The sequence below is a fragment of the Galleria mellonella genome, unplaced genomic scaffold (genome assembly GCF_026898425.1).
Source record: "Galleria mellonella isolate WM207_F2 unplaced genomic scaffold, CSIRO_AGI_GalMel_v1 utg139, whole genome shotgun sequence".
Classification (NCBI taxonomy): Eukaryota; Metazoa; Arthropoda; class Insecta; order Lepidoptera; family Pyralidae; genus Galleria; species Galleria mellonella.
The window spans coordinates 8,675,353-8,694,467 of record NW_026441995.1 but is presented as its reverse complement, the minus strand read 5'-3'; the positions used below and the strand labels follow the sequence as shown (position 1 = coordinate 8,694,467).

At 30.4% G+C, this 19,115-nt stretch overlaps 1 protein-coding gene across 1 annotated transcript in view; it reads right to left on the bottom strand.

Moving 5' to 3' along the window:
• The window catches only part of LOC113513562 (uncharacterized), a 138,420-nt gene that overhangs the window by 4,347 nt on the left and 114,958 nt on the right, over nt 1–19,115 (bottom strand). The window contains exon 3 of the mRNA XM_031909318.2: nt 3,420–3,616. Coding sequence (XP_031765178.1) covers nt 3,420–3,616 — 197 coding nt within the window. The remainder of the gene's footprint in view (nt 1–3,419; nt 3,617–19,115) is intronic.

Below are 19,115 nucleotides of genomic sequence, written 5' to 3'. Positions count from 1 at the left end.
ACCACACGGCAACCCAATGAATATATCTTATATTATCAAACAAAAAAAAATCATAGACGTATCAAATTTGTTAATATACGAAACTATTTATGCAGTTTTCTCTACAACTTAGAAAGGTTAACAAGTCGGTAACCGTCGCCTATAGACATGAACGTTACTATGGACATAATTGCGTCGTCCATGATACCCTTTATGCCTTGCCATTGCTGAGAACTAAGATGCTATGCCCCATTTTTCTGTAATTTCGCTGCCATATCCTATCCTTCAAACTGAAAGAAAACCATGCAAACACAATAGCTTCATTGAAAAAACACGAATGGGACAGAGTTACTCAAGCAGACTACTTTTGTACACAACTGTAAAATTATATTTTGTATAAAAAAATATAATTTTACAGTTTTAGATACAGAGAGAAAGTGCAATTATTAGCACCCTTTTAAGATTTTTAAAATAAATAAATAAATGAAAGATCGAGTATAATAAATATTTTGAATTTTTCATGTCAATATAGAAGACTATAAAATTATAATTGAGTTAAGGACTAAATCATCTAATTTAGTTTTTTAATCATGTAAAATTGTTATTTAGTAAATAAATTAGTTTTTTAAAGACTCTTGTCTCTTGTGTCTAATAAGTTTTTCAACCCATATTTCTTTGTAAATAATGTTTAATAATACTGGTAGAATTTTATATTTTAAACATTATATATGTAATTGACACTATTAAATACACCTTTATTTATTTATTTATTTATTTACACTTTATTGCACCAAGTAAAAGGAGAAATAACAAATACAGTAAATATTAATGAGAAGTATACAAAAGGCGGCCTTTCGCTAAGCAATCTCTTCCAGACAACCTTTGGGTAGAGGACATTGAGAAAAAGACAAAGAGTAGGTGGCGCACTATTATATAAATATTATCATATACAAACAAATATAGATACATACATACATATATACACATACATATATAATATATACACAATTAAATATATACATAACATACATACATACACACACATACATATATAATATATACACAATTAAATATATACATAACATACACATACTTAACAGTATACATACAACAGAAAAAAATGACGAAGGAAAACGAAGAGAGAACACAGGAAAATAGTACTAAAGTGAGAGGTAGTAAGATTTAACAGAGGTTTTGAAGCTAGTAAGTGTTTGAGCGCACCGAATATTATGATATCCATAGTGCCTGATAAAGAATAAAAGGGAGAAGAATGAGTAGGAAATTTAAGTCGGAGGTTATTGACACTGCGTAAAGTATGATCATTAGCCTCACTGAGAAACAAGAATCGGTCTTTTAGATAATCAGGAGCAGCAGGATTAAAAAGGATTGTGTAAAGCGAAAACGGATAGAGAGCCACTTGAGTTGAGTACGATTGAGAAATGTGATCATATTTGCGAAGACCAAATATGAAGCGGATACATAAATTTTGGAGACGCTGCTTGTTTAATTGCTCTTCGGTGAGGTCTAAATAACATGAGTCGGCATAATCAAGAATGGGTAGGAGTAAGGTGTGTGCGAGCGCAATTTTGGTGTTAACTGGGAGGAAATTACGTAGTCTATTTAAGGCAAAAGTTGCAGCAAACATTTTTTTACTGACCTCCGAGATTTGTGGAGACCATGACAAAGTGTTATCAAAAATAATGCCAAGATTTTTTACTTTTTTCTGGTAATCTATCATAACCCCATCAAAAACCACAGGCGGAAGACTGGTCGAGGAAATTTTGGCAATACGTATGGTACTCCCAATAATAATGGCTTGTGTCTTCAAGGGGTTTATAACAAGACCATGAGATTTACTGAGATATACGTTCCAGATCGGCAACAGTAGATATTGCTAAAGAGATATCAACTAGAGGGGCTAAAGAGTAAATCTTAAATCATCTGCAGAGAGATTGAAGTTTCTTGTCTGCAACAACATTATTTGTCCCTAACGCTAATGAAAATCCAATTAATTCTGCTCCAAAACTCATTTGAAGTTTAATTGAAAACTTCGAGGGCGGACTCGACTTTGTGAATGATGTAATGAAATTTTGGACAGACTTGTTATTGTCATATGCATAGCGAATACCCAATGAGCTACCCCGCAGTTTCACGGTTAATTACGGCCATCTGTTACGTCCAACAAAGCTATTTCAGCTGGGTTTATGAATATTAGAACGCAGATATATTTTTTTTTATATATATAATAGCGCGATTTAGAGGTCGCAACGGTCGCCTACTTCGTTTCGTAGTGTTCACTAAATCCGATAACGTTAATCAACTATAAAAACCGGTCAGTTTCGAGTCGACTTCACATGTCGATCATTCCATACATAAATATATATGACATAAAATGATCCTTATTGCATTATGTAAAGTGTACTTCAATTAATAATTATTATTGTTATTACAATTCGTAATTTCTTATTTTAAACCATAATTGTGGTTTAAAACTGGACCGCTTTACTTTATATTTGGAGGTATTTTAATAATTTCTCAAAAACAGTAGTGGTTAGAAACATTATTTTATTTTTCCTGTAATATTCACATATATCTTTATAAACTGTGATTATTTCAGATTTTTTGCTTCAGAAACATCGGAGATGAGTTTTCGTCTTTTTTTTTCACATTTTTGACCATAACTAAAAAACTACGCAGCATAAAAATATATAAAAATTTACTAATAAAGCCCGTTCATATGATATCCCAATTTTGATACATTAGTTTTGAAATTTGGATTATCCATTTTGGACTCCATAACAAAGAAAACAAAAATGTTTTTTTCAATTATATTTATTGCAATATATGCGGGCCAATAATATATAAAACTATTCCAAATTTTAAAACTACAGCATTAATATTTGTTCAGATATATCGCTATGACATACGGACGAAGTCATACTATAAGGGTTTCTTTGTACCTTTTTGATACGGAACCTTAAAAAATGATTAAACATGAAATGATTTGCGAAGTGTTGTGGTCAAAATCCTTCTTTGAGAGGTTTGATATTCAATGAGCAGCATACAAAAGGAATATTGTTTTAAAGTACCCAATCTATTCTAAAATATTTCTCAGTAAAGTTTCTTTTTTTTTGCAATCACTCAATAATTACTTACCGAATATATTTCATATTTTAATATTTTTAAAATTTTACTTAGTTGCAGTGTAATTTGATTGCTATATTATATATTAATTATAATAGTAAAATTATCCAAAATATTTTCATCTTCTTCAAAACAATACCCACATATACATAATCATTTATTAAAAATACAATGCAGACACATCAAAAAACGACAAACACAAAATTATATGGTACATCGTAAGTGTTCAGTAATTACTACGCATATGTTTTCAATATAAGTCGACTCTATTCTAAGAACAATAGGCAATAACTCACCTATCATAAGGAGTAACAACGTGAGCGGTGCTCTCGGGTGTGGTCTGAGGGCCCCGAGTACAGCACCAGCGGCGACCAGGCACGCTCCAACGACTCCCAGGAAGAGCACACACAGCCTGAGGGGTGGTCGGCCGCAGCATGACTTGGGGGCGTTCCCTTCGCCCTCCGAACATGCGTAGGCTGCCCCTCGACCCGATCTGTAACAAACATAAAGGTCATATTATAAAATTTATTTCATAAATACTTTTCTTCCTATCATTTTACTTTACATAAATACCACTCATTTTAATCGTTCTATTAGTATGGAACAAACGGAGAAAATTCCATCGGTTACAAAAAAAATCAGCTAATTTAGAACTAGTGAAGATATCGTATTATTCAAAATAGAAAAAAATAATCATATTAATATGAAAAGTTAAATTGTGAAGATATGTTTTTAAAGATTTAGTTTCTTAATTAAAAATATAAAGAAATCTAAAGTACTCGTATAATTTATATGGCCTACATGTTAATAACTTTTTAATCAGATTTAATCTGAAATATGAGTTTTAGAGATAATTTACAAAGGAACAAAGCAAACGTTAATGAAATAAGTAAATAGTTGTTATGAATCGCATCTTGTATTAATGCTATGAACACATAGAATGAATATTCTTAATTGATGCCGTCAAAGCAGCCAGTTACCACTAATAAGCTATTAAACTAATAATACAACTTATAAGCCAATTATGACTGCCAGTAACCATTTACCAAAAATCGATCGAGGATTATTTATATCACATAGGAATGGAACGAAAATTGAACCCTATTATATTTTTACAATATTATTTAAAAGTATAATGTTATTATCGCTCTAAGGGGAACAAGTCTAACCCAATTCAGAATTAACGTCGTACAGGCTATAGCGGACTCTATTTGAAAATTTTATGATGCTACTTTCTTCGCAGTTTGAGTTTAGAAAAACATTTATGAACGAAAGCAATTGAGCATAACGTTCTACTTGTAATAATGTAATACTTGGTCGTGTCGTTTGCTTCCGCGACGCTTTAGGCATATACCTAATAATCTTAACAACCTCCGTCGAGCTTATTCAAAACGTATCTATATATTTTACGCCATTGCGTCAAGATTTCTGTAGTATATCGTGATGATTTAAATAAAAAATTGAATTTATAAAATCGTACATAATTGTATTCTTACAATAAAACCTAGAGTAAAATAAATTTGCCTAGCTACATAGCGTAATTGGTTGAATAGCCCGGCAATGCTCTGAATCGCAGGCGGCTATCTCATTGCATTATGCATGCCGCTAACACAACTGTGTTTCCACATGATATGAAGCTTACTCCGTCTCTAAATCGTATTATGAGAATGACAAATCATATACTAGGGGTATCATGTAGTTTGCTTAGATTAAAGTTATGATTTAGGCTATATAATTTATACATTATTTTAAATTTCCTGTATTGTCCACAATTTAGTGCTCATTATTTTCCCTTTATTTCTTTACAAATATCCAATCCATTATGGTTATCATCATCTTTAAGTTTACGACTCACAATTAGTCAATTTTGTACAAATATATCATAAAAAAATTGTTATCGAATTTATATATTTATAAATATAATACAACTACTTAATACATAAATCAAGTACTACAAATCGAACTAAAAATTGGCAAAGAAGCAAACTGTAAAAAAGAATAATATAAAATTTCTTAAAAAACAGAAGGTATATCATAGGTACATTTTCCATATATGATTATTCTATTGTTTTCGAAGTTAAACAAAATTAATTGTTTTATGTATGTGAATCTGCATCTAAATAACTTGTAAATATATGCAATGAATTAACAAATCAATGAAAAATTTAATGGCCTTAATTGATATTGTCCCCTCAAAGAAATATTAGAAGAAAGTGTAACAGGCAAGAAAGTGTAGATTATTTGATCGTAGTAAATGCCTATAAATTGAAATGATGCATGTGGGGACCACATAGCATATTACCTTGTTGCCCGCATTGCTTCCCTGCTAATGCTGTTTCTGTGTTCACCCACATATGAACTCGTCTACCTACTTTTTTATTTGCTAGCCGTCTGCTGTGGCATTTTTAATTAATTCTGCTTGAACTAGCTTTTTGTAGCCACCTCTGTGTTCTTCTGTAGTTATCCATATATTACCAACCGAGTATTTTCATTTTCTAAGTAGGTAATTTATTACAAAACAATCTTTTTAATATTTCATACTATATTGACAGAATAGCAAAATTATTTAATAATATTCTTAATACACATTAGAATTATTTAAAATGAAAAAAAGATTTAGTCTTAAAATCGATTCTATTGCAAATAAACATTTACGAAGATATATTTATTAAAATAATACCTCTAATTGAGAAACTCTTTCTTTTAAAAATCTATTAAAGAACTCCAGGAAAACTTTGTCCCCTTTCTAGTTGAAAGAAATATTGTAATACTGGTGGATTAGATAAGTTCCCAGATATCTGAAGAAAAACAATTGAAGCAAATTCATGAAGGTTTCATTTTAACAATCCTCCATGTTGCTCTGGTTTTTAATACTTGTAACACAAAAAGACTGTTTATAGTAAATAAGTAAAAAATAAAACCCAACTACGTAAGTATTCTTCATGCCTTTTAAAAAAAAACTCGTACGTAATATTAACTACATAATAAAGTTAGAGTTGCTAGATCTAATAACCAGACAGTCGGATTAACTAGCCAATTTAGCTGGACATTTGAGTGACAAGGGTGGGCGCCGTTATTAAGTACCTAAGTATTTTTAATAATATTTTGATATAAAATTAAATTAATATTTTTCTGTTCGCAGTATAATAATAAATAGTGCAAATGGATATAATAAGATAAAAGGCTTACAAATGCATAGCGTATATTGAGACAAAAACCTATCAATAACTAAACAAGTAGTGTCTTATTTTTGTATTTAAAAAAAAAGATTATTTCCATTGCGATAAAGTAATAATCGGATCGACACAATACGACAGGAAAGCCAATTACCATATCAAGTGCAAAAATAATTATCAATTGGCCCAGAATTTGCAAAAATATCATGTAGAGTATATACAAAAAATATAAACCAATTAAGAACATTCTCTTTTTTTGAAGTCGTTTAATAATCACTGATTTATACGTGTGTATACGTATCGACAGGATAGGAAATGTGCCTGAATGCACTCCAGTTTGTCGACCCCATATCAACTGACCCCCAACCCAAAGGAAGAGGGTTCTTATGATGTTAATAGCTAATGGCCGACATCGCACACACGGCCACACAAAACGTACACGCTTTTATCTCTGTCACGCTCCACGATCTTTTTGAACCATTCATTTTGTACATTACCGTTCTCATGTAGGTAATTTTGTACTGAGGGCTCTAAGAAAAACACATTAGATAAGTCGTTATTACTATTCAACAGACGTGATTTAATCATAGCGGGCCTTATTACAAAACCTTGTGTTGTTATTGAATAAAGACAGATTACTCCAGCCGCCTCTAATAGACGTATAGAAGTTTTTACACCTAAGATATATTATATAATTATACACTTGAATGTTTCTTGCATAGCCGTATTTAAACCAAAACAAATCTGACACCGAGCAGATAATAGTCACTATTTTTTAGTTACATTGATTAATGCCTCCGTAATTTTGTGTATTTCAGATTCAAAAACGGAATATAGTAATGAAATTACTATAGATACTTTGTACCTTGAGTAAAATTGTTTATACAATATTGGATTTGGGTTTATTAAACTTTTCCATTACGTATCTTGTTTAAAAACAATATTATAATAATATTCTTTCTCATCAGATAAGTTCCATTCTACGTATAATGGAACCGCGCATGATAGCCGTCAGAATGAACGGACACTTTGATAAATTATTATAGGTACAATAACATTTCATCTACTCGGTTCTTTAGTGTTAAAAACACTACAGAAATTTGACGAGTCATCGCCGACCTCGCTTTGGGTTTGAAGAAAAACACGATTTTCGTTTCTACTTCACTGGAGACCTTTCATGAAGTTTTTATCATTCAATGGCCTTTTAAACTTGTAATTTGAACACGACGGCTAATGAATTAAAATTCCATGTATTAAAAATTATTAAAATTTTAGGATACTTTAATAAATATAAAATATATATATCTTTATTTTTTGCTAGAATTCTATGTAAAATTCAATATCGTATGTTATGTATTATGACTAGTCCGTTATGGTTTAATAAAATCTGATACATCAGAACAATCAAGAGAAGGAAAAAATCTTTCCTCTTCTTTGGTCACAAAATATTTAGATTTAAATAAGAAAAATTATTACGTTTACACTGATGGGAAAATTGTTTACAGTAGATATGGTACCTACATTTTAAGCAGGGATAATACTGATTAAAAATATTGTAAAAGTGGTAAAGGATAAATCCGGTCTTGACCTCATAATATAAAAGCAGAGAAAATTTATTTTAATATTTTTGCGATTGAAAAAAATTATGCAACAGGAAAATTTTACCCGCACCTCTTTGCCATACCTGGGTTTACGTTTTTACTAATATCTTTATTATTAACTTTTCTATAAATATTTGTTTCGATTTTGGTTGATAAAATTAATTTAATTACTACTTTTCATGTAGCACACAAAAACAACAGTCGTGTTTTTTGCCCATTCTTCGCAGCTGAAATTACATTCCGAACTGGATAGTATTTTCTATAAAAAATACTATTTAAAAGTACTTATTTTCACTTCAATAAAATTTGTTATTATTATAATATTATCATATTATTACTCTAAATGATATATGTATATATAAATAAATTATATCAATATGTTAATAAAGAAATAGTGTAGTTATTGTTACGAAGCTATACAAATAACTGTAGCACTCAAAACTAATATTCCGGTCATGGGAAAAAACTGAATATTTCTTGTTGACAAATTCAATATAATGAAGAAATAGGTATGTGTACGTTTTTGCCTATATCAATATACTTGTATCTAATATATAATGATATCGCAGCAATAAAATGCAGTGAGAGCAATACAACGTAAAAGCGATGCCATCTGGTCTGGTGATCGCGCGATAAGCTGGGGATGGGATGCTATGAGTCACACGTTATGCCTCGATAATGATACGAGGCACGCGATACGAAGCTGTTTCCACGACATTTAGCTTGATATTATTAGCACTTCGGTACATCCGTGTCCAATCGCATAACAAAATGCATTCTAGGAACGTTCTACGGTAGAATTAGATCAAATGAGATAGAGCTTGTTCTTATACATACATATACCTCCATAAATTTGGAGGAATTTAATATGAAACGCGTTAAAAGTGTCTAATAATGTTTATTTCCCTAAACATTGTTTTATTAAGCCAATAACAGTTATTAAACAATTGTATTTATTAAAATATAATATAGTTCATATTAAATATATTATATAATTAAAGGTACTTATTATCGTTTAATGTAAAGAGGGCCTTATTCCTAATTTAGACCTAACATACTGAGACCGGATAACATAGATTAACATCGTCTTGTCGTCACCACAATATCATCTCTCGACCCACACAGAAGCTTTTACCCGAGTATCAACTGAGTACGTGCATATTAAACCTACATCACATCTCAAAAGCCTCCAAGCGTGAAATTTATGTCATTAATAAGAGCTGCGAGGGTTAATTAGCTGATTTATGTGGGCCATATTGCGCACTCCGGCGCACGCGTTATTATGATCCTGCCATTGACAATTTAATAGGCCATCGGTAGGGTTGTCATAAACTATACCTAGTCGGTCATATACAGGGTCATTGATAGCACCATTTCACATTATGAGGTTGGATATGTTAAACCATCGGCGTAGAGGGAGAACTTAATAATTTTTTTTTTTTTTGTAATATCGAGATAATCGCGAATTTTTCTTACAGTTAGTTATTAATCACAAATTAAAATAGGAAATATACAATAAATCGTGATTGTCTAAAAATTATAAAAATAAAACTACTTAGTTCTCGATTTAAATTGAAGCACTTAGATAATATGTTTTTGTTTTGATTTCATTCATGATGCATTTTTTTACATTTATAGTACATATTATAAATGTAAAAATTAGTAACTGTTTGGATAATTTTAATCAATCAATTAATGTGAAAAATTTACACATGAACTGTATCCGGAATTAACTCACATTTTGTTAGAACATTAAAACAAATACATTCAAATGTCCCGCGCCCTCCCTTTCCATTCAACCTGTCAGCGAACGCGACCAATCAGGGATGCCCAAAATGACAACATTCGAGAAATAAAACAAAAATCATCGATGGCGTCCGTTTCGCGCGTTCAGAATAAAATAATCATAATTAATGTGCTTCAGTGAGGCATTCATCTAAGTTTGTGGTAAAAGTGAATCTAGGACGATCGACAACCCGTACACTTGTGGGCAACTCCAGGCAGATTACAACAAGAATATTCCGTAAGTCCTTACCTTTCTACATCTTGTCTGTACTTGTTCACTTGTGCCGGTATTTTACAGCAGTAATAAAGCCCTATTATAAGTTTCTACAGTCCACTTAAATCAATTTTCATACCACATTTTATCCTAATTCACCTGAGAATAATCAATCAATAATATTTTTTAAAGAAGTGTTCTACTAGTAAAAGAGGAGGCACTTTCTATTATTTTTCCACCTACTCGTATGTTTCTTAGGGAAACATGGTCCCTGTCACTGGTAGAACGCCCCCTTAAAAGGATGATCATGATTTTAATTTCACCATTTATTTATTTATCCATTGATAGAGAAATAGAAAAATCTATGATTGATATTTATTTATGTGTCTCTCTGTAACGAAAATGTCTAAATATAACAATTTATATTAATTTACTACACATTTGGACGAAATATAAAAATTTTAGGATATAATCACCATTGTATTATTGAAATTTCTGTCATATCATTTCGTTTATATACCCACTTGTAACTTTGTTCGTATAAGTGTCAAAAAGAAAAGTTATATGCTAAGTTCCATTGTTTTATTATCCACTTAAATCAACTTTTTGTAATAAAATGTACGAGTATGAACTTCATTTTATAGTCATATCATACCATTAACTGTCCACTTCTGAACATAAGCCTTCATTTCCCATAAGGGGAGCTTTGCCAGTAGTTGTCACGCTTGACAGCCGAGTTAGCAACCGTAATTATATTTTGGTGATATTTTGAAAGGGACGCTGCTGCCCATACCTTTACCATAAGTTCATTTTATCGTGTAACATATATAAATTTTAATTCATGAGTCTTAAGAATATATATTTTTTGTACAATTTATAATGGCAAGTATTCTGACGGCCTACCTAACGAAAAGTGTTAATGTATGTGGGAAGCCTACGTTTATATCTGACATGATGAGAATACCTTGAGAGATACGAAGTTAGTTATATATATTTCGTAGGCGGCCCTTCCTGTGCTTAATCTACAAAATGCATAGTTAATATGAACTAAGTGATGCCATATCGTTTTAGTCAGCCAGCCAGTCTGTAACCTAACTTCCGGTCTCGGTGGGCGCGGCTTTGCAGTTTGTAGTCGACAGTGAGAAGTTCTACGTAGTTCTGTTATTTACGATAGCCTAGATAGATAGAATGAGATTATAATAACTGAGTAAATAGTTTTAGGCAAGTAGACAATTTTTTCTAGAAGGAAAATACTCACCACAAATTACAACGCGTGTTAATGAAATGCATGTTGTTTACATAACATGAATTACCCAATTCTGAGCACAGATGTATCCTCTTAAGGACACTCCTTACCAATATTATAAATTTGAAAATAGGTTTATTTACTTAAATGTTATCTCTTGGGGTATTTACAGTGCAAAGAGTTGTCATGAAATTGGGTAAACAAATCCCGGTTAATCAATACATCCGGGCCATACAGACGAAATCGTGGGTGTAAACTAGTATCTATTATTATTATCCAATATAGTAGCTAGGTAGTAGCAATAATGGTTTATTTAGTTTTTTTTTTTTTTTTTTGGGATGATTACCTTCATCGTTGCATTCTTTCCACCACATAAATATAAATGAAAAAAAAATAAATATTTATTATAATCAAATTTTTTCATTACACCAATAAAAAGATTGGTTTATAATATAAATCTGATAAAATGAACGCCAAATTGTCGTTAAATAACAAAATGAGCATCGATTTTTAGTGACTAGTAATACGTGCTCAACTCCAAGTCCATTAAGCCCTATTCGATAAGTCCTTTTATGTGGGAGACGACACACGCCAAATGGTTTAATTCCTCTTAACAATATCTACATAGAACACTTGATGTCGAATATCTGATGAAACTTGGTTTGGAATTAAGCTAGAGGGCTTTTCATTAACACTTCCAGGAAGCTAAATGTCAATCAAACTTCTTTGATAACACGCGAAGGAACAGGTTTGAATATTTTATTAAGTTTCGAGTAATTCTATGACAGAGATCTACAGAAATATGAATGAGAATATGTATGTGAGCCAACGACTCGCACTTAGTACTAGTATTCTATACTTAGTGTTAGTGTTTTTCTAGCATAAGCCTTTTTTCTTATATAGGTAATTTTATCGCTCAAAATGAAACAAAATAATAAAGATTTATACAGTTCGCCCAATACTTGACAAACTCTCTTAGTTTTGCAATATTTTAAATACACTATTGAGACTTAACACGATGAAAAATTACATACAAATAGTACATAAATGAAAATCAGGGGATTTTCATTGCTGACGTTTCAAATTGAAAATTAACTATTTGCAATATTTTTAAATATTTCAAACACTAGATTAAAATTAGTATTACACAGTGTCATTGTTGACTATGGATAATTTGAATAAGCTAGACTTATTTTTACCAAACAGAAATTTTATGAGAAAATATATTGTTAATATAAACGTTCAGAAATTACATGCGAATAATTCTTAGGGAAAAAAACAGTACACTTATAATTAAAACACTGAAAGCTAACTTGGCATTGCTACTAACTACTAACAGTAATAGATAACACAACATCACGATTGTCATACTGATTTTCACACGGTTAGGCCTTCAATAATGAAGGGCACTTTTTGTTCTGTAAACGCATACGCAGTATGGTAAATGTCAATACACATTCATTGAACTAGGAAGGGGAAGTAGAAGATCACGATTCCAGAGCAACAGACTTTCAGTTCGCACGCGTGTTCGCACTATTAGTGATAAGTGACAAGACATTGTTCGCTGTCATATAATTTGTAGAAGATGCTAATTTAACAGGCGTCACTAAGGTGGCTACATTATGAAGCCTATATACGTACCCATAAGTATGGAATAATTACATAGGATTTTAAACTAGCAGAACCAATGTCTATATCAGAAATATATTCTTCTTTCTTTTCTTTATTGATAAGTTTAAATTCTTTTGTCTTTAAAATATATAAATCTCGTTTCCAGTCAGTATTTTTGTCTCTAAAAAGTCATATTCATGAAGGTCCTTGATAACAAAAGATGGATCGTGGTGTTATTGTATCAATTTTTATACAGAAAAATGGATTGAAATAGAAGTAAAATGGAATTATCGATTTCAATTGATTGAAGTAAATCACGTCGTATATAATATTAATGCATATTAAGTATTTTGTAAGAAATTTGGATATGTTATAATTCTTACTGTTTTTGTGTGTACTATGCACAGAAAGATTTAAAATTTCCTTTATATAATTATGCTCTATGTAAGGTTAGTTGAATATTATTTAACGTAGAAACAAAAAATTATATTATTTAATTCTATTTTAGTTTTTCGGATATCTTTTTCTATATCTAATGATGAAAATACTAATGAAATGGTTACTTAATAAATAAATATTGCTTATTCAATGTCAATAAACTACCCGGTAAGTTTTATCACGACCTCATTTAAATCCCAAGCTGAGACTGAAGTTTAATTAAAACTGTTTGACAAATACAAATAAGCATTTAAAACATCTTTACGAATATACCTACTAATAATAATTTTAAAATAATGTTATAACTTTAATATCCGTCAGTATTTCTTAAGTCACAAAAATAAAAATAAACATTTATTTAACCAATCAACAGTGACTGTTGCTCATATACACAATTATTGGTACACATTCATATTCATTTTCATACAAGTAAATGCTAATGATGCTAACACAAATACTAATTACTTTACAGATAATAAATGTTAATTGCTGTTTTAAGTACTGATTTGCCGGAAACGGTTCAGGTATTAAAAATTTTTAACTGGTTTTTACCATAATTTCTCTCATGTGAATTTCAATCATAAATTATACTATGGGGGTATATTACCGCATGGATTAAAACATTATTGTCAGATTAGAACAATTATTCACAACCAACTTCCAATTTTCATGTCAGTATATAAAAATGCCACTCCTTCCTTCCTGTGGGTGTCGTAAAAGGCGACTAAGGGGATTCAGTGGTCAAGGGATGGACAACAGCATCCCTCTTAGAACGTCATTAAACCCTAAATGCAGTTGCCAACCCGCCTGCCAAGCATGGCAACTGCTAGCAAAACTCCTCAAGGGAGAGGCTTATGTTCAATAGTGAACAGTTAACGGCTGTTATGATGATGATGATGTAAAAAAAGAATTACTGAGTTGCATGATTTTAAGTCAAATCATTTTTATATATTTTCTCGTTGGAATAAAACTTTTACTCGCAATGACAAGTATTTCGTCTAAATGTTAATTCAAATATTTAATTAAAATGGTTGAATACATAAAAGATGAAAACTCAAGCGTTTCTCAAGCAAATAATCAATAAAAATGTTTATACTCGCGATACAGTGAAATTAAATAAACTCAAGATATTGATATTCCGGCAAAGTTTTCCCTTTTGGTGGATCTGTAAATAAAATACAGTACATAATAGGAACCAATATTTTTGAAACATAATACGGTACCTATGTATATATATGTATAGGTGAATGAATCCCAATTTGTGTAGAAAATCTTGCAATACCTATACAAAATATTGTCGTAATTTTTATGCTACTAGCGATTATTTCGGCGTTTCATATAACGAATAATTTTTATCGTAACATAGTATGAGTAATAAAATAGTATGAATAACTATTTAAACATCATATAACAATAATTATATTATTCTCAGTAGATTCTTATATCACAGATTAAATAAATAGGTATTATCATTTTTATCAATGTGGTAATTTCTTGTAATTGTGTGTACCTATAATAAGTTTACTACTGTAATCTTTTGGAAGAAACAATAAAGAGTATCTATCTATCTATCATCTTATCGTTAACATTGGATAAATATTCACAAAAACTCTTAAACAATCATAACCAACAATTACTCACACTTAAGAACGTTACTCACAATTTGTTGTAATAAAAGTTAATATATTAGTAACAACAGGTGGATTTTTCAGTAATTTGATACGATATTAGACTGTGATAATTATTATTTACAAAACCGTTTATATCCGTTAAATATTTTATTTCTTTACTGCTGAAATATAAAAAGATATGACTTTTTTAAGAACCCGTGTCTTTATGCACATATACTTACCTAAATTCCAAATAGCTGGAATAAAGCCGCAATTTCCTTGTTTATTGATGCGTATACCTATAATTTGTCCGGGAAACGTCGGTTGTGTGGCGGTGTAATGACACGTCTATGACAATGTCACGTGAAAATCCCGTGAAAATAAATTGGGAGAAGCGATAAGCGCCCCTTTGACGAGCCCTGTCTTCGGATTAGGGCGTGAAAAATGATAGCCTACACGGTCGCTGAAGGGTGCCGTGCGTTTTGTAAAATGGGATAATAAGACCATACAAGGGTATCTTTTAAAATTCACATTGTCTATACTGTAACAAAATCGCAAAGATCAAAAATCTTTACTTTCTTAAATCAATCATTATTAAAATTGGCTGATTAAAAATAACTGAATAGATTTAAATACAATTTTATAATGTGTTAATTTAACCTAGAAACTGTTGTTTTAATGGAATTAGCGAAACGAATTGTGATTTGCATCCATTCTTTAAAAATGTGTAGAACATAGAAATCTTTGTTTAATTAATAATCGTGCTAACAAAAAAATTGTCCTAAACGTAATATGGTTTATGTATCTAAAAATCACGTTATGTAACTTCATCAAATCGTATTTAAGTACATATGTAACTAAAATTATATTCACTTAAAATTGTGAAAATGTGTAACACATTTATACTTTGCTCCATGTTTTTCTAAAAACAACAGACAGTCCGCGATAGAACAACAATAAAATGTACGGGACGCATCGTAGGTATAGTACACATTTTTTATTTTGCTTTTTGCGTCGGCCCGGACGGCCTAAATAAAAATACAAAGCTTACTAAATCAAATCGTACCGTGAATTTTGGACGAAATCCCACATAACCAATGAGAATATATAGAGCTCGTGACACATGTCAAAATTTGAACCCACGTTTTTAGACCTTAAATGAAGTGCGATAAATCTTTCTTTATTTGTGTATAATTACAATCTTTTTAATTTGTTTTGTTCGTATTATAATTTTGTCATTCCATCCGTGCCATCTATTAGATTTATTCTGAAAAGATTTGTTAGGATTTGACTGAGTTAAAAACTAGCATATCCCTAACTTCTTTCATAATTCGACAATATGGTACATATCATGTTATATGATATTTTATAATGAAGCTGAGAGGTGATTGTAAAAAGTTTGTAGTAAAAAAAATAACTTCTCATAAATAAATAATCTTAAACTTAACATCTTTTTGTCTAGGTATTAAATTTTAGAAGGGTTTCTTTAAATTCCCATGGTAGTAAGAGATAATGGCCTGTATCAATAGTAGTAAAGCGACAACACAAATCACAAAATCTGAAACATAGTTACTTACATATAGCGTACTTTTCTTGGTATAAATGTTGACTTCAAATAACAGTTACGTAATTTAATGATCTTTAGTGTACGACGTAATCTGATTTTGGTATTTAACATTTAAGGATAGAAGCAGAGCACCGTCTATAATAATCATTAATACGCTTCGAAGTAAACAATCACATGTAAACATCCTGCGACTAATACAACTAGAACTTACATTACAACACTGAAGGAAACCAGATGTGCTACTTTATCTATTGTTTACAAGATATTTTAACCAACAAGAATGTTTCGAATTCGTTGGTCAAACTTAGTGGAAAACTATGTGGCCCGGTTAGGTTGGTCGATTGATCGATTACCTCTGTCACTCCCTTGTAAATTTGATTTATTTTGTAACACATATATTATTCTATACGTTGTAATTGATAAGAGATCTACGAAATGCCTGTACAGATATTTCATAGTTGGAAACATTATTTATCATAAATAAACTACTTATTAAACTTATAAATAACAATAATTTATTATTATAGTGATTTATTATTTTCACTTGAGTAGCTAACGTATACATTAGCTCTTTATAAAAAGAAAAAATAGATATTATTTTAACCAAACCGAGTCACGGAAATGTTAACAATGTAATGTTAAGTGTTACATTTACCACACCAACAATTAAAAAATGCTTCGAAGATTATAGACTACAATTGTGACGATATTTTAATTTGTCATCATTTTACATAAATTAATAAAAACTATACTTCTAAAACATAAAAGTCAACATTTGCATAATATAACATAATGTAAATATTAAATTTAATAAAATAATTTCAGAAATCCAGTTGTGTGTAGGTTCCTACTTACTCTAAAGACAAAATATCATCGCCATCCATATAAATACATTAAATGTGAAAATTATCTGCCTTATATTACTCGTATAGAAATGAAAAGAGTGAAAAATTGTAGAAGGGTAAGGAAAAACCCAAGAATAGATAAATCCCTGTAACCAATATGACCACAACATAAATGTCACAAGGTCAAATTGGGTAAGAGCCAGTCTCTTGTCTACATATAGAATGTAGTGGAAAGGGTACAGCAATCCAAAACCTAGCGATTCGTGAAACTGAACGACTTTCTACAAGACTTTTTTATCCGGGCAAAATATTTTTTGAATTTATGCATGTATACCCGGATTATTGACACGTAGTGTTAACGTGTATACATATATATGTAGTTTTTAGGTATAACTGTTATATATAATGTAGTAATAAAGATGTTGTTAAATTCTTTATAACTATGATAGTATTCTAGACTAGAAGACAAAAATATAAAATTCAAAATTATGATTCGCAAAAAATTAGCAATTTCAATACTAACAAGTTGGTTAGGAATTAGCGAATGTTATACGTAACGAATAAAAAAATATGGACAAAATTTAATTTCGCAAAATTTTTACAAACATATTTAACTATCAGAATTTTGTGATTTTGTCAAGTTCTATTTTATCGTCATTGTCATCATTTCAGCCGTTATCTGTCCATTGCTGAACATAGGCCTCCTCCAAAGACTACCTTAAGGACCGGTCCTGAGCTACCTGCATTGAGTGACTTTCTACTCCGTTTACTCGTATGGGACTGTCACTCAAAACCTTTCTTGCTCATTGGTTGTAAAAAAATATTAAAAAAAATATTTATATATATATATATATCAAATTATATATATATATATATATATATATATATATATATATATATATATATATATATATATATAATACTTTTTTTCATCATCGTCATGGTACAAAAAAAAAAAAGATAACAACATTACTAAATTACTTACAAATATATACCTAGACATTTCATTGTCCGCCTTAATAACTAACCATTAACCATTTTAAATACTGAAATCTATTTTGAAATCTATTTTCTGTATTAATTAGTTCTTAATTTAATATCGGTATCGATTAAGTAAACGCTTATTGATTATGCGTAATTTACGACGCGCCGCTACAAAATTGTTCCCCAAATGTTTATGTAAATTAAATATTCAAAGTTCTGTTAACAGAAAGCCGATAAAGCTTCATTCCTTATAGGAAACTTTACATGGATAAAGTCTGATTCTTTATTCATTCATAGCGATTTCCATAGGAAACAGGGTGAAACGCATTTGAATTTCTTATGGGAAATATTCTCTATTGATACGAATATTTGTTTTCTGCTCAATTCAGCGCTCTCAAATCACTGGGGATACATTTACAAACAAGTGTTTGGTTTACGAGTTCACCTTATTTTTAGTAAAATGTACCGTCACGAATAAAAATATTACGAGATTTTTTTATGTTTTTATTATGTTTATTTTTTTATACAATTTGGCATGGCAAACAAACTGATGACCCGTTTTATAGTACACAGAATAAAATGTGATGCTCGTGGTATCTCTCATATGTTAATAATCCTGTGAACCAAGGTGATATGTTTTCGTACCCTGTACTCGTAATTTCAAACACAGTCATGCAAGCACAGATATTAGATGGAAGAGGCACTACTGAAACAAATATACCCAAGCAGACAAATTTGCCTACCTCTGCTCTTTATTTTTAATACTTTATTATTACGCCCTTATTTATAAAAACTAAAACGTCCTACAAACCTATTTCAATTATTAAAGTTATTTGTCACTATTTTTTAAATAAAAAAATTAGCGCAATAGAAAAAGACACTTCAGTAGCTACGAGTAAAATAGGTTTACAAGAG